The following is a 21,370-nucleotide window of genomic DNA, read 5'->3' as shown; positions in this document are numbered from 1 at the left end:
ATGCATACGTAACACCATACGGAGTGGACTCCATTCCGGAGTGATTTGTTCGCTCAATCAGGCCATTCTATCCGTCCTTTGCCGTCGTGGCGGGGGCATATGCTGTGCTATTCACCCAAGATCAGTATATCCCCATTATGCTTCTGAGCCTATGCATTATGCCGTCTACGACTTCTCCCACGCCAGCTTGCCCGCAACCCACGTCTGGGTGACGGCCTTTTGCGCCTCCCGCAGTGTCTCCACACCATCCTGGAACGGGTCGATGCTGATCACACAAAAGTCGGCACTTTTTCCCGCTTCGAGGGTGCCGTAGCTGTCCTCGCCGCGCATCGAGTAGGCGGACCCAGAGGTGTAGAAGCGAATGCTCGTGTCCAGCTTCAAGCAGAAACGCTCGAGAGCGACAATGCGAGGGTCGGTGTCAGGCTTGAGCGTAGGGTTTACAGCCGACTGGCGGGTGGTGGCGGTGTACATGTTGGGGAACGGGTGGTGTGGAGCGGTCGGAGCGTCGGATCCAAACGCCACCTTGGAATTGGCCTCGACGTATTCTGTCCAAGGGAAGGCGCGGTCGCAGCGCTTGTCCTCACCCAGCATCTTGCGCCAGTTGGGTACATAGACGGGGTCGGCATGGACAGGCTGCAGGGACGCAACGATGCCAAGGCGGGTGAGGCGCTGGATGCTCTCTGGGGTGACGACTTCGAGATGCTCCAGGCGGTGGCGGCGCAAGGGACGCGGGCCGTTGACCTTGATCGCCGCCTCAAAGGCGTCCAGCGCTTGCTCTGACGCAGCGTCGCCAATGGCATGGACCGCAATCTGCAAGTCGAGCGAGTCGGCCAGGACAACGACCTTTGCCAGCTCGTCGCCCGGCCAGATGGGTCCAGCTTTGGTTCCATCTGCGTACGGCTCTTTAAGAAACGCCGTACACGAATCCACAACTCCGTCAGAAATGACCTTGACGCCTGCGACCTGGAGCCACGGCGCATATGGCTCGAGGCGCTTGCGCTGGGCGGCCGCAGCCGTGACCTGCTCTGCACGAGACTCGTCGGTGCCGTCTGGCCGCAGGAGGAAGTGAACAGCGACGCGGATGGGAAGGCTTTGGTTGCGTGCATACACGGCTTCGATGGCGGCGAGGTCCTCGTCGGTCATCGCCATGTCGATGCAGCCGGTGATACCAGTTGAAAGGTACTCTTCAAACACGTCGTCGAGCATACGCACCCGGTCCTCGTGGGTCATCTGCTTTGACACCCATGGCCACACATACTCCACAACCGCGGTCTCGAGGCAGAGACCGGTGAGCTCTCCGTCTGCGTCACGCTCAAACTCGCCGCCCTTGGGGTTGGGGGTATCACGTCCTACTCCGACAGCTTTGAGAGCGGCACTGTTGAGCCATGTCGAATGCAGGTCGGCCGAGTCGATGATCACGGGCACGTCGGACACGGCGGCGTCAAGCAGGGACTTGTGCGGGTCCTGACCCAGAGCATCGAACAGGAAGGAACGGCCCAGGACAAACGGCTGGTGTGGCTTGGCTACGCGTTCGGCCTTGATGATCTCCTGCACCTGCGCTGCTGTCTTGCCCAAGCAGTCGGCCTTGGCGAGCGAGCCGCCGAACATGACGAGGTGTGTGTGACCATCAATGATACCAGGGAGAACCACTTTGCCTCCTAGGTCAGTCACCTCGGCGTTCTTTCAGTCAGCAAAGCCCTTTGTGTTAGGTGACATACCACGGCACGTTTCTCGGCCTCCTCAAGGGTTCCTACAAACGCGACCTTGTCACCGTCCACCACAAGGGCCTCGTGGAGTTTCGAGTCACCGTCCGCTGAAGTGAAGATGCGGGCATTCTTGACGAGACGGGTGGTCGCCGTAGTGGTTGTCATCCTGCCTCCTGTTGTGAAGGTTGGGTTCAGGCGGTAGCTGTATCATGGTCCCGGCGGTGTTGGTTTTATTGATGTCGCCCACTTCTTGGCACCATCCGGCCTTCTGGCCTTCTGGACGCCGATAGTGGAATACCCGTTGTGGGGGCGTGAGATGTTCCAATGTGGCGTCGGGTGGGTAATTGCGCCGGGTTATTAACTGTTTACGGCCGAGATGCGGGACACCAGAGATCCAGAGAGTAGAGAGTGTATGCAGTGAAGCCCATGCGAATGAGCCGGACATGGTCATAGTGGTTGGCAAACAATGTGCGTCCTCGAGTATGCAGTGGGTGGGTCGCTGGATCAGTACTGGGCCACTGGCGCCAATCATTCACAATATCTTCTTCTCGCTGGTCGAAGCGCGTGCTACAGGCCAGGCAACCGTATATCCTTCATGAGTATCGCTAGGTCGCTAAGGCCTGATTGGTGACTGTGGTTGCAGCGAACGGGCTCGACGGGCTCGGCCGTCATGCGGGTGTGGCTGGCGCGTTTGACGAGCTTTAACGAATCAATGCAGCTCACGATGGGGCTGTCTTCCAATGCTGCGTGAGCGCAATCACATGAGGAGGGCATCTCTGGGGTCAAGCGCCCGCAGCATGAGCAAACGCCCGGCATCTCGCCCAAGCGCCGAAACCACGTTGAACAATCGCACTTGTAGCGCCAAAGTCTTGGCGAGCTGCGGACCTGTGCCACTACATATGCTATCACTGTTAGGACGACATTGACTGAAACAGTAGTACTAGCGTGCGATTCTTTATCGGCGGCGGACTCATCACCGGAGGGCCGCGAACGCAGATAGTGGGCAGCTTGCCGACCTCGCTTAGGTTCAGGCATAATACGATGCGGGGAGTCGCAGGCCATGCGATTGTATTTGAACGAAGCTCTGCAGGCGTATGCGCTGCGGATAACAACGGCAGTTCCAATAAACAACCGGGTAATTGGATGATTGTCCAGTTGTCAGGTGATAAGGTTCCCACCGCTCCATGGATCTGGCCGAAGCCCACCAAGTACTGACAGTAGCTCGGTAGCGTCCTGGCGATCGGCTGTGGAGAATGAAAAGAACACGGCGCGCACCGTTGCCAGTGCTTTACCCCACCAAAGGTTCCTAAACCTCTACACCACCACACCCAGCTCACTTGATTGCAGAGTTATGGCTAAGCACGACGACCTCAGGGACGCCCTTGACGTGCCGGGCACCACTGTCATTCTCGACGACGCGGCCGAGGCATCTGGCAATGACAACTTTACTCTTGTCCCCGCGCCCTCGTCGGACCCGCGAGACCCCCTCAACTGGAGCCAGAAGCGCAAATGGCTTCAACTCGGGTGCATGGTTGCCTATGTCTTGGCAGCGTGTTTGGTCGCTGGTTGTTTGTATGCCATTTACGAGCCTGTCAGCGAAGCTGTGAGTTTTGACCGCGCCTGCTTTGTGGCTTGTGGCTGACACTTTTCAGACTGGACTTTCACTGGACAACATCAACACCGGTGTCGGATTTGCCTACCTGGGCCAGGGACTTGGAGCGTGCTTCACCCTTCCACTCATGATCGCCATAGGCAAGCGCCCAGTCTACATTGTTAGCTGCTGCTGCCTGGTCATCTTCCCGTTTTCCCTGCCCCACATTCCCACAAACGGTGCATGGATCGGCCTCTGCCTCGTCAACGGCTTTGTCGCGTCGCCGCTCTTTGTGGGACCCGAGGCATCGCTGTCTGATGTGGTGAGTACATAGATCAACTGCATTTGCCCTCCCCCAGCTCACGTCTTCCAGTTCTTCTACCACGAGCGTGCTCTCCCCTTTGGTATCTACGTGGCCACCACTTACGGTGGTGCCGTGTTGGCACCCGTGTTTAGTGGCTACATTTACAACAGTCTTGGATGGCACGGCCCTCCCGTGAGCAGAGTTTTATGTGGCTTGTTTACTGACATTTACAGTACATGGCTGGTGGATTCGCCGGCATTGTGGCAATTTTCCTGTTTGTGTTCCTCGAGGAGACCAACTTCAAGCGCGACACCGACCCCGTCAAGCCCGAGGAGACCGCCACACACATTACGTCCACCAGCGCGTATGACAAGGAGGGCGACAAGTCGTCCGCCATCGTCAAGGTCGCCGACACACACGACATTCGCGTCGGTGTCCACGCATACGACCGCATCGTGTCCCCATACCCCGGCCCTCGCCCGTGGAACATGTTCACCGTGTCAAAGTACGCTGGCGGCATTCTGCTCCGCGGCATCGTTTACCCGTTCTTGATGCTTCCTCTCCCCATCACACTCTTCACCGGCCTCATCTTTGGCATCTACCAGATCTTCTTCAACTGCATGGCCGCACTTTCGTCGGGTGTCCTCTCCGCCGAGCCTTACAACATGGCACCCACCAGTGTCGGCCTCACCTTCCTCTCGCCCTTCCTGGCCATTGTCCCCGGTGCCATTCTCGGCGGTTGGGTGTGTGACCGCTGGACGGTCCGCTGCGCGCGCCGCAACGGCGGTGTCTCGGAACCAGAGCACAAGCTCTGGCTGATGATTGTCCCCACCATCCTCTCGCCTCTTGGCCTCATCATGATGAGCCTGGGTGTCGCGTACAATGGTGAGTGGAGCTGCGAAACAGAAGAGTGTTGTTTTTGTGCTTACTTTTTCTCGTAGCTCACTGGATGGTCTTTGTCGCGGGCGAGTTTGTCCTCACTGTCGCTGGTCCCCTGGCGACTCTGTTGTGCCTGACGTACGCGTTCGACAGCTTCCACTCGATGCACCCTCGCGAAAAGGAAGGACCCCGTGCCGACGTCCAACAGGCGGCACCGTACCTCCTGAGTCTCATCGTGTTCGGCATGTGCATGACGTTCGGCTTTGTAAGTCCTTGACGCTACAGACAACAAGCTGACAGACTCCAGAACTATGCCATCACCGCCTGGGCCTTTACTTGGGGCTTCAAAAACTTTGCATGGTCCAGTGTGCTCGTCGCGACCCTCATCAACGTCTCGTCCTTTGGAATGATCAAATTTGGCAAGCGGCTCCGCCGCAGTGGAGCTAGGTACTACAACTGGGTTATCAACTTGTAAATAAGGGGGAAAGTTTAGGTGACGTGGAAGAAACGACAGGTGACGTCTGTAGATTGCAGGCGTGTTGTAGAAGTAGGGGTGATGAAAGTGGGCTCGAAGGCATCGTAACGCGCAGTCTCCAACACCACATGCGGTGTGTTTCGTGAATCAACAGCCTTTCCAAGAGCGATCCGCTTCGGCCACACAGACAGACAGCTCAACGTGTCGGCCTTCTTAGTTCAGTGGTTAGAATTTTTCACTAGTAGTGTCTGTCAACAGCAGCCTGGCTAAGATGAAAGGGTCACCCGTTCAATTCGGGTAGAAGGCAATAGCACATCATTTTTGGTTGCATGTATACCATGCACGCATTCCTTTTAGCTGTAGGTACGTCCCCACTGGGCTTGAGTTGAGTCAGAAGAATGCATGGCAGTGGTGGAAATCGCGTTGTTGAAGGTCGATGGATTCTGCTGCCCGTCTTCCGTCACATTTACATCCGACATTGTATATTTGATCTTAAGCTACGTGTGACTGCCGACTACATCTACTCCTTAACCCACTTGTCTTCCGTTGAGCCGCCGGGCATAGGGTTGGGAAGAAGTGACTTGGGTGGCCACTCCTGCGCCTCGCACTTGACCTTGTACGACCTCGTGCCCGAGCCAACCGTCTCGTTGACGCCCGGCAGCTCGACCACAGCCGACGCGTTGGGCGGCACCTCGACCTCGACGGACAGGTCGTCGCCGTTGAGACGCCACGAAACAGCATACTTGCCGTAGGGCGACTTGAACTCGACCGACGCGTGGGTGAGGTTGGCGCCGGGCTGGGGCTTGATGAGGGCCTTCTTCCATCCAGCCTCGAGCGGCGAGAGGCCACCGATCGTGTTGTGCATGAACGCGGCAACGGCACCAAAAGCGTAGTGGTTGAACGACGTCATCTCGCCCGGGTTGATGGTGCCGTCGGGCAGCATCGAGTCCCATCGCTCCCACTGGTTTGTTAGCTAACTGTTTCGGTGTGGATGTAAGCTTACCATTGTGGTGGCGCCCATGAGAACCTGGTACATCCACGAGGGGCAGTCGCGGCTCAGCAGCATGCGGTAGGCGTGGTTGGTGAGTCCGTTCGCCGCCAGGGTAGGGAGGATGAGCGGGGTGCCCGCAAAGCCAGTGGCAACCTGCCACTCCTCCTTTGAGACCTGGAGTGCCAGCCTCTTGACAAGAGCCTCCTTCTGCTCGGGACGGGCTGGGTCGACGAGGTCAAATTGAAGGATGAGACTGAGGGCCGTCTGAGTGTCGCTCACGACGCGGTTGCCCTTTGTGATGTACAGGTCGTGGAAGGTCTGAAGCAGCTCGCGGGCATTGGCGTCGTACTTGGCAGCCTCGTCGTCCTTGCCGAGCACGCGAGCGACCTTGGCGACAGTGCGGGTGGTGTGGATCAAGTACGCATCGGTGACCAGGAAGGGGTCGGTGGTACACAGCTGAGCACGCTCGGGTGGCGCCTTGGGGTCGAGCCAGTCGGCAAACTGGAACAGGCTGGTGTCCCACAGCCCAACATCCGAGCGGGGAATGGCACCGAGCCACGACTTCATGCTCTCAAAGCTCTCGGCCAGAATGTCCTTGTCACCAAAGCTAGTGTAGAGGTCGTTGGGCATAAGGGCCGCGACGTCTCCCCAGACAGCGTGAGGACTGCTGAACATGGGGATGGAGTCAAAGCTGGGAATGACGATGGGAACGCATCCGTTGCTGGCGGCTTGATCACCGCGCAGGTCGCGGAGCCAGTTGCGCAGGAAGCCGGCCGAGTCGAAGAGGAAGTTGAAGGTGGGAGTGATGACCTGGGCATCGCCTGTCCATCCCATCCTCTCGTCACGCTGGGGGCAGTCGGTGGGCACCGAGATGGTGTTGGCCCGCATGGACCAAACAACGTTCTCGTGCAGGCGGTTGATCTTGGGGTGGGAGCAGTCAAACTGTCCGGTGCGGCTGCAGTTGGAGGAGATGGCGACGCCGACAAACTCGTCGCCCTTGATGGGCGCGGTCCAGCCCGAGACTTGGACATAGCGGAATCCATGGAAGGTAAACTTGGGCTGCCACCCGGCAACCTTGCCACCGAGGATGATGTTGTCGGTGGCCTTGCAGACACGCAGGGGGCGAACGCCGAGCTCTCCCTTCTCCAACACCTCGGCGTGGCGCAGTACCAAAGTGCCCGTTCCAGTTGGCTGGGCCACAATCTCGACGTGTCCAGCAAAGTTCTGACCAAAGTCCAGAACAGTCTTGCCGCTGGGTGTGGTGATCACCTCGACAACCTTCAGGCGGTCGTACTCGCGGATGGGGGGGATCTCGGGGGTGACGAGGTTGGTGTCAGGGAGGGGGAGTGCGTCGGCCTTCTTCCACTCTACGCTGTCAGCTTAAATAGACGCATATTGCAACTCACCTCCTGCAGGCTTGTCGGCTGTGAGCCACTCCACGTCGTCGACGTTCGAGTCGAACGTCTCGCCGTCGTAGATCTCGCCCTGGGTGGTGGCACCGTACGACCACTCCCAGCCGTCACCGGTGGCAGCGAGGACTTGGCCATCACCCTCGAGTTGGGCAAGAAGGGCCGGGCGGTGACCCCAGTTGTCGCGAACGCCTCCGCCCCACGTCAGACGGGTGGAGAACCATCCCTCGCCGATCCACGACGCAATGACATTCTTGCCGGGCTGCAGGAACGGAGCGACGTCGTATGCGCGGTAGTTGATGTTGCGCTGGTATGATGTCCATCCGGGCTCGAGGAGGTCGGGGAGGCGGTGGCCGTTGATGTATGTGGTATGCACACCCTGGGCAGTGACGTACAGACGCGAAGTCTTGGGCACAGTGTCAAGGGTGAACGTCTTGCGAAGACGGTAGGGCTTCTTGTCACGCGTGTCGGGAACCTGCTCCATAGCCATTCCCTTGAGGACCAGGTTGCCGTTCTTGCCAATCTCGGAGCAGGCGGAAAGGGAGGCCTTCCAATCGGAACGGTCCAGGAAAGCAGCTTCGACGTCGGCCGCGGTCCAGTTTGTCCACCCGTCGGCTCCGCGGGAGCGCACCTCGACATGGGCGGCGTCACGACTTGCGAGGGGCTCCGACGGCCACGGGACAAGGACAGATGCCGCCGAGTCGACAGCAAAGGTCTTTGCCTTGCCGTTGCGGGTGACGCGCACCTCGTACCCGACTTGGGTCCAGTCACGGGCGTCGCCGTCAAAGCGCCATGAGAGGCGGGGCGATGCGTGCGAGACGCCCAAGCCGGTGGGGTAGTGCTCGAACTGGAGCTCAGAGATGGTTACAGTGTTGGTCATATTGTCTCGAGGACCGGGGCAAGGTGTGTTGTGCAAGTCATTGCTGTGTCGAGCATATATATGAGGTTGGAAACAACAGTTGGCAGTCCGGGAGAGCATCGGTGTAATCTCACACCGCAACACCGAGCGATGGGTCAAGTGACCCGGCGGTGACCGGCGGTGGGCCCGGAATTACCTCGGCCACTGTCCCCCCGCATATACGGGGGCGGCACATCAACGCACCGTTGGCCACCACACCTTGCGCACACTTGGCACTTGGCAGCAGCCCCATGCGGGGTGCGTGGGGCGCGGTGGGGAGGACGGGGGAGGCATGCAATGGCCACCGGCGTTCGACGTTATCAAAGAGCAGCTGTATAGAGTAGAACATGTATTTTTGCTCACGATTAGAAAAAAAAAAAACGTATTAGCGGAGGCAACTGGGTCGACTTTGCCCACTTTGCCCATGCCCACTGTCCACGTCGTTCAATGATCAATGTGGGACGGGCCTCCAGTTGACCCACCCTGCATCTTCTGCTCTGCTCTCAGCACATACAGTACAGTACTCTACTGCTCTGCCGTACTCGTCGTTGTCGAATTAGTACGGCCATTTCAATCCGAGCGATGCCATGCAGCGGTCCAGCGGCGCGCGGACCTTTTACATCCGTTATCCGTTCTAATCACCGATTAGCGAGGGGAAAGGCCGTGTCGTCTGCAGTGAACGTGGTGGTGACCGAGGCCCCGTTCCGCGCCACAGCAGAGGACTGTGGAACAAGTATGGAAAGCGGCTGAACTGTGGGTCTGGCGTCTGGGCGGTGCGCGGTAAAGAGCTTATGCCGTCTCGCCGAGAATCAGCCGCTAACAGACAGATTTCAAACCACCGGCGGAGGTGCGTCCGGCTGATCGCCCGGTCAAACGAGTCATCGCGGTCCATACTTGTTGCGAGATGTTGCTGCTGACCTGCATGCGACTCACACATCTCGATAAGCAAGACCATGTCTAGGTTGAGTGTCCCCCGCCCCGCCTTGCATGGTCTCTCACTCACAACTGTCACTAACCCCGACGTCGGAAATGACGCCCCCCTCGTCTTCGGAGGAGACCGCGGGCAGGTGTGGAAAGCCAAGTGGCCAAGTGGGCAACAGGCGGCTTGGACCGGCCGTCTGCAACGCACGTTTGCGGGCTGTTGCTGTTGCGTTGCAGGAAATCGAAGACAGCTGACAGGCCCCTTTGTACACCTCCAGGCTACACGACTTTTGTGGAAATGGGGAAAGGCGGCGACTCCGCCGCTTCGACAGATCCGTGTTGCGTGTGCCACCGGATTTATGCCGGAATGTTGTTGGTCAGTCGTCATTGGAACCGCCATGCTCGCCATGCAATCTGACATCGAGGGTCCTGCTGACGAGCATACGTCGCAGCACACCGCTGGCGCTTGGAGCTTGCCCAGAGAATCGGTCACTAACCGACTTGTAGGAGGCTTCCGTGCCTGCAAAAACCCTCGTGCATTTAGGCAGGACTCGCCGCGCCCATGGTGCTCACAATGACGTGCTTCTGTGCTAATGGTTTGTGGCACGACGTGATCTAGGCCTTATCACTGCTCATGCTTCAACGTCTGCATCGTCAATGCGCAATTCCAGCAACTATTTTGCATTGTCGTCGCAGGAAAGGGAGGCCGTATTGGTGATGCATGCATGTACGTGCAAACGGCAAAGCCGGGTAACGTTCGCTTGGCGCCGCCCAAAGATCTGGCGAGTCGTGATCGGCAACTAGAGTGACGAATGTGGCAGCGCATTTCTCACAGCATGGACAGCAACGAGAGACCTCTTGCCGCCATTACAGGAAACAGTATAACATGGACAAGCTGGGCTCGGATCCGTGCCACCCATCCTCCCACCATGTCCTCCAGCGAAAAGAGTAGTTTCAAGGATATCCCCGAGAGCCCGACCGTCGAGGAGGTCTTCGCCCCGCAGTTCCTTGCCGCCGATGGCTACGAGTTTGTCGGTGAGAAGGGCGGCAACAATGCCGGTGCAACATACCAGGACGTGAGCGGTGCTCCTGTCGAGACCCACTCGCCTCTTGGGTACAAGGTTGGCAAGTGGACTGCCTTGTTCCTCAACATTACCATGCTTATTGGCACTGGAATCTTCAGCACACGTGAGTTTTTTCTCACAGGTGGACACAACCACTGACACTGTGTAGCGTCGACCATTCTCGCCGGCACGGGATCTGTTGGCCTCGCTCTCATTTACTGGGTCATTGGCCTCTTTATCTCTCTCGCCGGCATTTCGGTCTACCTTGAGCTCATGTCATATTTCCCCTCTCGCTCCGGCGCCGAGGTGGTATACCTGGAACAGGCGTTCCCGAGGCCTAAGCACTTCTTCCCTGCGGCCTTTGCGGCGCAGGCCATTATCCTCTCGTTCAACAGCAGCAACGCCTTGGTATTGTCCCAGTACATCTTCAAGCTCGCCAACCACACAGCTACCGCCTGGCAACTGAAGGGTGTAGCCATTGCTGGTTTCACAGTGATCGTCCTCAGTAAGCCTGGTGTTCTCGACTGTGCTGACCGTTTTCAGTCCCCGTTTTCAGCACCAACTGGTCTCTCCGGATTATTAACGGTCTTGGAATCGTCAAGCTTGGCACGCTCCTCTTCATTAGCATCACCGGCTTTGTCGTCCTTGGCGGTCACAGCAGCAAGGTCCCCGACCCGCATGCCAACTTCCGCAACAGTTTTGAGGGTACGAGCAACGACGCATACGCCTTGTCGAACGCTCTCGTGTCTATCATCTTCAGGTGAGTTTCCCCCCGGGACCAACCCCATGGGAGTGTTTACTGACACGTCACAGTTACGGTGGTTTCAACAACTCGTTCAACCTCGCCAACGAGGTTAAGAACCCTGTCAGGACCATCAAGCGCACCGCCAACGCGGCCGTCTTTGTCGTCTTTGTTCTCTACCTCCTGGTCAACATTGCGTACTTTGCCGCCCTGCCCAAGGCCGCGATCCTCGCGTCGAGCCAGACCACCGCGACCCTCTTCTTCAAGACCCTGTTTGGCGAGCGCGCTGCCCAAGGCCTCACCATCCTGCCTGTGCTCAGTGCTGGAAGCAACATCCTCGCCGTGATCGTCGGTGAGGCTCGTATCATTCGCGAAGTCGGCCGTCAAGGTGTTCTTCCCTTCCAGAAGTTTTGGGTCTCGACCAAGCCCTTCGGTACGCCGCTGGGTCCCTTCGCCGTCATTTGGACCATGACCACCATCATGATCCTCGCTCCCCCGGCCGGAGACGCCTTCAACTTTATCGTTGCCCTCCAGAACTATCCCTCGTCCTTTTTCCTTTCGCTCATGACGGCGGGCCTCTTCTTCATCCGCCGCCAGCGCAAGCACCTCAACCTCCCGCCGTCGCAGTACCGCAGCTGGTCGTGGGTGGTCGTCTTCTACCTCCTGTCCAAGATCTACCTCCTCGTCATGCCCTGGGTGCCTCCCGCAGGCGGCATCAACGCCTCGTCGTTCCACTTCTTCTACGGCGCCTCGAGTCTGACGGGTCTTGGTATCATTGGACTCAGTGGACTGTACTACGTGGTCTGGGCCATCATCCTTCCCAAGTGGGGCAAGTACGAGGTCCGCCAGCGCGTCGCCATTAACGAAGACGGTAGCGCGGCGCACGAGATCATCAAGGTTCCCAAGGACGAGGTGGACGAGTGGGATGCCAAGCACGACCCCAGTGGTCGCTCGCTCAACGAGAATGAGTACCGTGTCTAGTGAATGGGGCGTGTTAGAGGGTAATACATATCAGAGTCTGTAAGGCGGTATAGAAATGGGATGGATATGATGTGCACATAACGTGAGGCTCCCCACTAGTAAAACACCTTGCCCTCAAAGAGCTTTTTTGCTGTGCGAAAGACCCGCGCTTTTGGGACCTCGATGTCTCCTCCTGGCCCCGTAGCAAGCACAGCGTCAACTTCGATGGTGCCCGATGCGTGGCCGATGATGACGCCCTGAGACACCCTGGGCCCGCTGAGGCATTGGTGGACGACCGTGCCCTCGATCTGGGATGCCGCCGCGGTGCACAGCGACGCCGTGATGGGCAGTGCCCGATGTGGGTCACCAGACGAGATGCACCGCGTAACGAGGTCGATCTTGTCGGCCGAGAGCGTCTCGCCAGAAAGCACTTTGTGGTCTGCCTTGGCGGACATGATGCACACTTTCGGGACCGACTTGGCCTTGCCAGCCTGGTCCAGCGAGTCGACAAGGCCCATCTTGACTGCCGCCGCGTTGCGAATGTCATCTAGGCGACGAAGCATGGCCTTGTCCCCTTCCAGGTCCGGGGGGAGGATGGTGGAGTCGACACCGAGATCAGAGGCTAGGATGAACACGCATGGGTTGCCGCAGTCCATCAGGGTCGCTTTGATCGTCGTGCCATCCGGCAAAGCGAGACCCTCCTGTCGCTCGCCCGTGGGGAACAGCTTTCCTGTTCGTGATCCCTGCGGGTTGATAAAGTCAAGGGTGACACGAGCGTGTGTGTTGGCCACTCCATCAATGGCAAAGTCGCCAGAGAGGTCAGCCTGCGCTGGGAATCCAGCCACGGTGGGGAACGTAGAGTGGATGAGCTTGTTCGTGTTGGTATTGAGGATCCTGACCACCTTGTGGCTGTCCGCCTGCGGACCGGGTGCGACCAGCCCGTTCTCAAGTGCAAACGGACCAACAGCCGCCAGCATGTTGCCGCAGTTGGACCCATAGTCGACGACTGGTGGTCAGCTGCTGACGCGATGGGAGCTACTCACTCGGCGCGTTCACGAGGACCTGCGCAAATGTATAGTCGACATCGGCGTCCGGGTGTTCCGACTTGCCAATGATGAGGACCTTGGAGACGGAAGAGTAGCCGCCGCCCATGCCGTCCAACTGGCGTCCATTGGGATCAGGAGAACCCATGGCTGACAGGAAGATGGCATCGCGCTCGGCGCGGCTTGTGGGAAGGTCCGCGTCGCGAAAGACGAGCGCCTTGGATGTCCCGCCGCGGTAAAAGGTGGCGGGCAGACTGCGGTCCACACGGGCCATGGTTGAGAAGCCGTAGGCTCCGTGGGGGAGTGCACGGCGCAAATGTCGTAGCAGTTGTTGTGGAGAGGGCATTGTGTGGGGAGGAGAGTGACGTCGAAATCTCGGTTATCAAGCGGGCAGGGGCCGAGACCTCGCGTATACCCTGTAGTCCCACTCAAGCGACATCTGTTTGCACATTTCTCACTCCCACACGTATGCCAGAGCATTTGTTTGCAGCAGATTCAGGTCTCCGTCATCTACCGATACACAGCTCTACTCTGTTTGGTGCGTGCAGATGCATATTCACTGTCCTTGGAGTCTTGTGCAAAACCTCGGTTTTGCTCGGGTTTCCAGATTTGATTCCACGTCTAAATCCCCGGTCAAAGCCGGTCTTGCTGGGCGGATATGGAATCCACTCGTTCTTTTGTGACACTTGTGACCATTTACGCTGTGGACCAACCATGCTGAAGTTTTAGATCATATGGTGCTTCCTGTCAGCTCACGCCAGGCCTGCTCGTTCATCCCCCATGCCGTGTTATTCATCACGCCCTGGTCACACGATGGGAAGACGGATAGGGACGTTCGCGGCCACGAGTTCGCGCTAAGGGCACTCGTGGCAGGCCAGCTCCCAACGAGGCCGCAACGACGACAACTGTGGGAATGCCCGCACGATCACTGCCGAAACCTGCCTCTGATAGGCTGATCAGTACACGGCCAGGCAATGAACGTTGAGGTCAACTCAGTAGACGGCGCGCGGCTTCGGCTACTGAAAAGCGATACCTTGCGGGATGGAGGCGTTTAAATCTGTCGTCAAGTGTGGTTGGCAGACCCGGCAAAGCTACGGACGAATTGCCCCCCATATATGCAGAGAGTTCACAACTGTTTGCATCGCCACGCCACTAAAACGTTTCAAAAAGGTAAAAAGCTAATAAAAATGGAGTTTTATTGGGAATTTGATCTTGTAGGCAGGCGGGCCATTCCCCCCGCCAGCTTGGTTCCAAGAATTGGAAACGGTTGCTTCTGATCGCAGCTTAACGAGGCTGCTCCTGGGCAAGGTCGACCTCATCAAATCCACGGCTCACAACAGTTGTCGAAAACTGCCTGGCCGGGACCTTGTCCTCGAAGAGAATGTCCAGCTCGCGGAAGCTGCGTCCCTTGGTCTCAGGCAGGCGGAAGTACGCCCAGACGGGAAGCGTGAGACAGGTTCCACACTGGGTTATCAATATCAGGCGAAAGGGGACATTCTTGAATCGACTCACCCAGAAGAGACCTGCGTAGGTACCCCATCCCCAAGCTGAGGGGTTCATCGAGTAGTTGGCGATGAAGGCCACAGGAAGTGCACAGAGAATATAGGTGTTGCGAGCGATACCAATGGTCTGTCCACGAAGACGGGTGCTGGAGCATTCGCCAACAAGCGTGTACACGAGGGGCTGTTTGTTAGTCCCAGCATACAGGCGTAGTGGACAGGGCAGTGACTTACCGCGACGGCGACGTTGAAAACGAAGATCCAAACGAGGATGAGAACAGCCTGTACCCATCTGATTGTCAGTTGTATTTTATGTGCAGTACTTACAGGCAAGCAGTGATGCCCTTCCTGACACCGATCGTGAGCATTCCCACAAGGAAGAGGCTGTGCCGCGTCAGCGATCATCACTCTTGCACGGCATTGTCAATCAATTCCTGATTCCTTCGGGGGGTTGCGCGCACCGCGGCGCATCCCAATGTCGACTGACAGCGACTGTATGCTATTCGGTCAACTTACATGAAGGCAAGGGCGAAAAGACCAGCCATAACAAGCTTGCGGCGTCCAACGTGCTGTTTGCGATCAGCGTGGAACCAAATAACTCGGCAATCAAAAACTCACTGGGATGATGAACCACGACACAACAGTGCCGAGACACGCGAATGCCCACAGCCCCATGTTGAACGAGAAGGCGTTCGCGGTGCTAAGTCCGACTTGCTCGAAGAAATAAGCTCCGCCGCCGCCAAACCAGTCGCCGCAGAGAGGGATAAAGCACATGACAACGCAGGCGATCTCGGTGCGGCGAAGATTGGTTCCCTTGAAGCATTCCTGAGCCATTAGTGAATTTCCGTAGGGAGTGAGCTTTGCCGGCTGCTTACCAGGTACGACATCGAGCTTGACTTTTCCTTCTCATGCTGGTTGGTGCGCACCTGTCGGTCAGTTCATGCTTCAGTGTACCGGTTGAGTGTGCCGGTTCAAACGTCGATCTCGTAGATCGCCGTCACTTACCATCATAGCAACAATTCGCTCTGGGTTTCTCGTGTCCGAGGTCTTTCCCAACCGACCCACTGCCTTCTCGGCGTCCAAGAGCCTGCCGCATCGAACGAGGAACCACGGTGATTCCGGAGCGAACGTGGCGATGATGAAGAGGGGGATGAGCCAGACCCACTGGACAGCAAAGGGAATCCTGTAACTCCACTCTCCCTCAATGTCCGCCATTGCTCGGAAGATGCCTGCAGCGAGAAGCTGGCCAAAGCTGTTGACAAAAGCAATGTAGGTGGTAAGGAAACCACGCAGAGGGACTGGAGCGATTTCAGACGAATAACCCATGGCAGACTGCGCCAGTCAACGACAATGATCGACGGGATGTACTCACGCATGTGAATGCACCAAAGCTCATTCCACTGAGCAGTTCGCCGGCAAAAAGCATTACAATGTTCTTTGCGCTGAGCACGGTTAGGAGGACGTATATGTAGCGCGGGCAAGGATGTAACCCACAAAAACGTGATGAAAATGACACCCGCGAGCCAGACGAGGCCGACCTGCAAGGTTCGACGGTAACCGTACTTGGCTTGCGCCCAGCCTCCAATGATGATACCGCTAGATTTATCAGCCAAGGCTTTAGATTTATTGCTCCGCGGGCGACTCACAAGAAAGAACCAGTGCCCGCTGCCTTGCCCAAACCGGTTTGCCAGCTAAGAACAGTTAGTCACAGATAATGTGGGCTGTGCACAATCAGCAGACGCACCTTGCGGTCAGCTGATAGCCGGCAGCCTTTTCGGAGTAGACTCCGTATTTCTCCCTGCAAAGTTAGTGACGTGACAGACTGGACCAAAGGGTAACTTACCTGAAAGCTGGAAGTGCAATGATGCTTCCAAAGACTAAATATTCGTCAGTAGCGATTTCGAAATCGTACGAATTGCTGGGGAATACGTACTGGAGCCATCAAAAGAAGCCCTGCAGAGTACTGTAAGCGCCATACAATAAAGTGCCGTTGCAAACTCACATGACGAAGTGCATAGTGACCAAAAAGGTCCAGATCATGGCCTTGGGGTAGGTGCGCATGGCAACCCACAGGGGCATGTTCTTCTCTTCGTCCTCGGCGATTTCTGCTTCGTGAAGCAGTTTCTCCCATTCAGCCGCAGTGTAGACTCTGTCGACAGACTCAAGGTGAACGACATCGTCTCCCTTCTTGTCTTCGATTTGGTCGTCTTCGACCACGGGCTTCTCCTTCTCGACAACTGGGGTGGTCATCGTGGTGATTCTTGTGTGGCGGTTGCTTAGTGGAGTAGATGTGCGGTCAATTGGTGCCCCGGCTGGAGCCCAGACCCCGGTGCCCCGAGTTTATATGGGCTGTCAATGTTCGAACGGTGGTTCCTTTGTCGATCAAGATCGGTCTCCACACGGAAACTCTTCCTCCCGAGATAGCACCGAGTCCGCAGACAGGAACTCGCCGACATTTGAACGGAACTGACGTGACCATGCCCACAGGCCCACCGGGTCGGTGATTCCGGTCCGGGTGCCCGGCCCTGTGGGTGGTGGAGCGCGGAAACAAAAAAAGAAAACCTAAACAATTCGGGCCTTTCTCCGCCACACGTACGCCGCCACTTGGCCACTTTCACGCAGAGGAGATGCCTATCCACGCTAGCACATGTGGATTGCCATTCTCGCGAGACCGCAGTCCGCAGACCGCGATCGCGCGCACTCTTCGAACTGCCCACCTTGCATAGCCTGTTCCCCCTGTCTCGGTAGTCTCGTATCCGCTTCAGATAACCGCCAAACGGACCGGCTTTTCACCGCCCACTGGCAGGTCGTTCGCGATCGCTCGGAAGTTGGTTGTGCCGTGGACATGAAGTGTGTCTGTTCACATTTCCCGGACTTGTGGAGCTCACTGCCTCACCATACATCCGCCCAACAGGCCGAATTCTCACCGCCTTCTTTCCATGTTTCAATGCGACTTGCTTCGGAGCGGATCCTCCGAAGTTGCCCAGCGGCGAGTTTGTTCCATGTCAACAACGTCAAAATCCTGTATCGATTGGACTGATATACGACTTCTCTGACAAACCCTCCCGCTCTGTCACCGATAATCTCTCATTTCTCTCAATATGGCACCATTTCTCCAAGCTCTTCCGCACGGCGGGCACGAGCTTATCGTCAACGGCAGCCCCTTCCTCTGTCGTGCGGGAGAGCTGCAAAACTCGTCATTCTCGTCGGCGGTGCACATGTCAAGCGTCTGGCCCGACCTAGTTCGCCTCAACCTCAATACCGCCTTTGCAGCTATCGGCTGGGACGACATTGAGCCACAGGAGGGAACGTTTGTGTTTGAGGCACTGGACGAAAACATCCGACAGGCAAGGGAACATGGGATCAAGCTGGCCCTGCTGTGGTTTGGCTCCCACAAGAATGGTGCGTTCCTCTGGCTGGTGTGGAGCTTGACGCCATCGCTGACACTGGCCACAGGTCACATGAACTATGCCCCGTCGTGGGTCAAGACCAACCCAACCCGCTTCCCTCGCTGCATCACGCATCCCGCGCCGGACGGCCAACCAAAGGTCAACGACTACCTGTCCGTCTTCTCGTCAGCCTCGGTCGACGCCGACGCCAAAGCCTTCCGTGCACTGCTTGCCCACCTCAAGCAGGTCGACGGCGAAGCAGGGCAGGAAACGGTCATCATGGTTCAGGTGGAGAACGAGGCCGGCGTTCTTGGCGACACGCGCGACCGTTCCGCCGCGGCGGAAGAAGCGTTCCGCTCGCCAGTTCCGTCATCGTTCCTCGATGCGTTGGATGCGAATCGAACCTCTCTCAACAAGCACATCCTCGGCAACTTCCCCTTGATCACAAAGGGGTTGAAGAAGGGTGTCTCTTGGGAGGCCACCTTTGGTCCTGGGCCGCTCACGGACGAGCTGTTCATGGCGTACCACTACGCCCTGTACATGGACAAGGTAGCCGGGGCAGGCAAGTCGGCTTACTCCGTGCCCATGTACACGAACGCCGCTTTGCGCGCCACTCGGCACACTGCCCGCGATGGTGGAACCGGCGGTGGCGCCGCTCCTGGCATCTACCCATGCGGCGGTCCCGTCGACACCGTCATTGACGTGTACCAACTTGTCGCGCCAAACCTCGACTTTGTCAGTCCCGACATCTACTTTGCCGACTACGAGACCATGTGTCAGGAATACACGCACCGAGGCATGACGCTCGTCATCCCCGAGCAGAGGCGTGACGAGTACGGTGCCTTGCGGACCTGGGTGGCCATGGGCAAGTACGGCGCGCTCGCAACGGCGCCGTTCGCGATTGACACACTGCCCGTTGAGGATGTTGCCTTCCAGCGCCACTACGCCCTCCTCCGTGACATTACCCCTACCCTCCTTGCGGCGCGCCGCAACGGCTCGCCGAGTACGGGCTTCTTCTTTGACGCATTCGCTCCCGGTACCGAGGACCCAGGCTCACAGAAGGAGGTCACCCTGGGCGAGTGGAACCTGCTCATCGAGCGCCAGCCCGTGTTCGGCCACCCCGCGCCGGGCTATGGGCTCATCATCCTCACGTCGGCCGACACGTTCCTCCTTGTCGGCGAGGGCTTCCAGGTCACGTTCAATTCTGCTTCGCCAAACGCCGTGTTTACAGGACTCATCCATGTCGTTGAGAAGCAAGTGGTGGACCCCGAGACGGGCGCCCTGGGATCCCTTCGTACACTCAATGGCGATGAGACGCACTGTGGCAAGCAGGCCGTCATGCCATGTGTGAAGCCCGACGACGGGTGGTACCCGATTCCGACCAACATTCCAAGCAAGACGCGTATTGCAGAGTGCAAGGTCTACAGCTTTTGAAGCTTGGGTGGGGATGGGGATTGTGCTGTGAGATAGAGACAGAGGTAGTGCTTCCGAGTATAGAGGATGCAGTTGAGCGCCAGTCGTGAAAGCCAGTTCGGTATGGGGGACTGACTCGGGTGATTTCCGGCTTCCAGCCTCCGATTGCCCGGATTGAAAATGAATATTTAAATGGACATTAGTGCATTAGGTGCCATTCATTAGTCACAACGGGGTAAAATTAAACTTTATTTAATGACGTGTCATAGACTTCAATGTCCTCGGGCAGTTGCGGAGGCGCCGTTGGCCTGTCTCTCTCTCCATCGCCCGATCTGCCCCGGCCGGCCGAGATGCATCAGCACGATCACCACACCGCGCACACTGCTTTAAAGCGATCAAAAAGAGTGCATACTACCCCCTGGCCACCGGCCACAAGCAATTTTGCACACACGTACGGCGACGGGCACACGACCGCCGGCCATGGGATCCGTGTGGATCCGTGGACCGGCGGCCGCAACCATTACAGCATCCGCAACAGGCGACGACGTTCATTTGGAGCGCTGATCGCGGCTGATTAATAGAGCACAGACACTAGTGAGCGCACGCGCCGGGGGTGACGTCACCACAAAAATAAAGATTCGGGCGGCAACCCAGGTTTCCACTTAAGCACACGGAGACCCATGTGGTTGTGGGCAAACTACCCATATCCCTCTCCCCCCCTTGACATATGACATCTCCAGCGCCAACCATGGCGACCTCGAATGGGAACGCGGTCGTCGGCAGCGCGGCACATACGCCCAACACAGAGGTAGACTCGGCACGGACGCCAAAGAGGCCAATGTACCTCAACACACGCACGTTTACATCACACATTTGTGAGTGCAACCACCCAGTGGCCAGTGGGCCAGTGTCGCAGCCGCGCAACAGGACTAATTATAACACAGTCTATGGGCCGTACATATGGCTGCCGATCATCTGCGCCTTCGCATGGCTCTCTGCCCTCCTCGCACTGTTGGGAATATGGGTGCATGATGGCAAGCCTCGGTACAAGTCGACAGAGGCGGCTGTGGTGTTCATCAGTGACATTGCTGCCGGGCACAAGGTTGGTAGACCGAGTGTCGGTACAGGCTGACACTTGCAGCGGGTGTTCATCCCACTAACCTGTATTACGGCTGCGTAAGTCACACCACACTATGACAGTGGACGGACTCGGTGCTGACGGACACCGACAGCTTTTACGTCGCCTCGCTGCTGGCTGAGAGGTGGCTCCGCTATATCGATCGACTGCCAACTGATATCCGCAAGCGTGAAGAAATCCTGTGTATGTGCTCCACCAACTGCGACACACGCTAACGGGCAGCCTGGCTCGGTATTGTCTGTGCGACCATTGGCGGCACGGCACTCATCCTCCTTGCAGTGGTACGTTACCCACCGTCGTTCGCTGCGTTTGCTGACATGGGGACCAGTTTGACACGTTCCACCACTCCAGAGTCCACTGGTCGATGACCTGTCTGTTTGTGATCGGTGTTGCCTTCTCGGCGATTTTCCAGAGTGGCCAAGTGGTGAGTACTGAGTACCCGACGATGAGAGCAAAAGTGGCTGATTACCCCCGAAGTGGTCGCTGCACAAGGATCACCCCAACCGCCCATCGCTGCTGCGCAGCTCGATCGCCAAGCTTGTCATCGTGGTTCTGGCAATCGCTGGAGCGATCGCGTTTGCCGTGTTGTATGGTATCGTGAGTAACAGGCACTCCTTCAGAAACCCTTTTACTGACACTGCCAGTGCCGAGGCAAGGACCTGGCAAGGAGAAAGCACACGGCCGCGCAGTGCGAACGCATCACGTCCGGTGCGGCCGCGATGGAGTGGACGATCGCGTTCATCTTGTTCTTCTACTTCCTTACCCTGGTTGCCGACTTGTGGGGCGCCGCCAAGTCGAGCCCGCGCTACATTCGCAGCCTCGAACGATGGGAGCAAAAGAATGGCATTGCCCCGAGCGCAGGCCGGGTCATGAAGGAGACCGTATAGAGTGTTAGATTGCATGTATTTGTTAGTTCAAAGAGAGCGCAACCGACAAAAAGTTACTGGT

General features: G+C 57.5%; 8 protein-coding genes and 1 non-coding gene across 9 annotated transcripts; 5 read left to right on the top strand and 4 right to left on the bottom strand.

The window, feature by feature from the left end:
* Positions 1-165: 165 nt before the first annotated feature.
* On the bottom strand, positions 166-1,871 carry EHS24_006636 (uncharacterized protein; the record flags this gene model as incomplete). Its single annotated transcript, XM_028622043.1, has 2 exons — positions 166-1,680; positions 1,719-1,871. The coding sequence occupies 2 exons, from the start codon at positions 1,869-1,871 to the stop codon at positions 166-168; spliced, it is 1,668 nt and encodes a 555-aa protein (XP_028478495.1).
* Positions 1,872-2,747: 876 nt separating this feature from the next.
* On the top strand, positions 2,748-4,955 carry EHS24_006635 (uncharacterized protein; the record flags this gene model as incomplete). Its single annotated transcript, XM_028622042.1, has 7 exons — positions 2,748-2,868; positions 2,936-3,309; positions 3,359-3,619; positions 3,671-3,793; positions 3,835-4,486; positions 4,543-4,745; positions 4,788-4,955. 7 exons carry the CDS (start codon positions 2,748-2,750, stop codon positions 4,953-4,955), a joined length of 1,902 nt encoding a protein of 633 aa, XP_028478494.1.
* Positions 4,956-5,162: 207 nt separating this feature from the next.
* EHS24_006634 lies at positions 5,163-5,262 on the top strand. Its single transcript has one exon. It is a non-coding gene; the product is annotated as a tRNA-Thr (tRNA).
* A 213-nt stretch (positions 5,263-5,475) lies between these two features.
* EHS24_006633 (uncharacterized protein) lies at positions 5,476-8,235 on the bottom strand (the record flags this gene model as incomplete). The annotated part of the gene is made up of 3 exons (XM_028622041.1): positions 5,476-5,916; positions 5,959-7,313; positions 7,353-8,235. 3 exons carry the CDS (start codon positions 8,233-8,235, stop codon positions 5,476-5,478), a joined length of 2,679 nt encoding a protein of 892 aa, XP_028478493.1.
* A 1,868-nt stretch (positions 8,236-10,103) lies between these two features.
* EHS24_006632 (uncharacterized protein) lies at positions 10,104-12,004 on the top strand (the record flags this gene model as incomplete). Its single annotated transcript, XM_028622040.1, has 5 exons — positions 10,104-10,362; positions 10,408-10,743; positions 10,782-10,998; positions 11,052-11,960; positions 11,998-12,004. 5 exons carry the CDS (start codon positions 10,104-10,106, stop codon positions 12,002-12,004), a joined length of 1,728 nt encoding a protein of 575 aa, XP_028478492.1.
* Positions 12,005-12,056: 52 nt separating this feature from the next.
* On the bottom strand, positions 12,057-13,257 carry EHS24_006631 (uncharacterized protein; the record flags this gene model as incomplete). The annotated part of the gene is made up of 2 exons (XM_028622039.1): positions 12,057-12,946; positions 12,984-13,257. 2 exons carry the CDS (start codon positions 13,255-13,257, stop codon positions 12,057-12,059), a joined length of 1,164 nt encoding a protein of 387 aa, XP_028478491.1.
* A 1,010-nt stretch (positions 13,258-14,267) lies between these two features.
* On the bottom strand, positions 14,268-16,732 carry EHS24_006630 (uncharacterized protein; the record flags this gene model as incomplete). Its single annotated transcript, XM_028622038.1, has 15 exons — positions 14,268-14,447; positions 14,496-14,666; positions 14,717-14,764; positions 14,810-14,891; positions 14,999-15,051; positions 15,101-15,307; positions 15,358-15,408; positions 15,488-15,814; positions 15,855-15,924; positions 15,977-16,078; positions 16,129-16,173; positions 16,227-16,280; positions 16,326-16,359; positions 16,416-16,435; positions 16,485-16,732. The coding sequence occupies 15 exons, from the start codon at positions 16,730-16,732 to the stop codon at positions 14,268-14,270; spliced, it is 1,692 nt and encodes a 563-aa protein (XP_028478490.1).
* An 851-nt stretch (positions 16,733-17,583) lies between these two features.
* On the top strand, positions 17,584-19,305 carry EHS24_006629 (uncharacterized protein; the record flags this gene model as incomplete). The annotated part of the gene is made up of 2 exons (XM_028622037.1): positions 17,584-17,884; positions 17,939-19,305. The coding sequence occupies 2 exons, from the start codon at positions 17,584-17,586 to the stop codon at positions 19,303-19,305; spliced, it is 1,668 nt and encodes a 555-aa protein (XP_028478489.1).
* A 727-nt stretch (positions 19,306-20,032) lies between these two features.
* Positions 20,033-21,309, top strand: EHS24_006628 (uncharacterized protein; the record flags this gene model as incomplete). Its single annotated transcript, XM_028622036.1, has 8 exons — positions 20,033-20,159; positions 20,229-20,386; positions 20,426-20,460; positions 20,517-20,605; positions 20,645-20,703; positions 20,751-20,846; positions 20,900-21,019; positions 21,067-21,309. 8 exons carry the CDS (start codon positions 20,033-20,035, stop codon positions 21,307-21,309), a joined length of 927 nt encoding a protein of 308 aa, XP_028478488.1.
* Between the last annotated feature and the right edge of the window lie 61 nt (positions 21,310-21,370).

Source organism: Apiotrichum porosum (assembly GCF_003942205.1).
Source record: "Apiotrichum porosum strain DSM 27194 chromosome Unknown scaffold_3, whole genome shotgun sequence".
NCBI classification, from domain to species: domain Eukaryota; kingdom Fungi; phylum Basidiomycota; class Tremellomycetes; order Trichosporonales; family Trichosporonaceae; genus Apiotrichum; species Apiotrichum porosum.
Note: the sequence above shows the minus strand (reverse complement) of the source record. Positions and strands in the feature narration are given on the sequence as shown.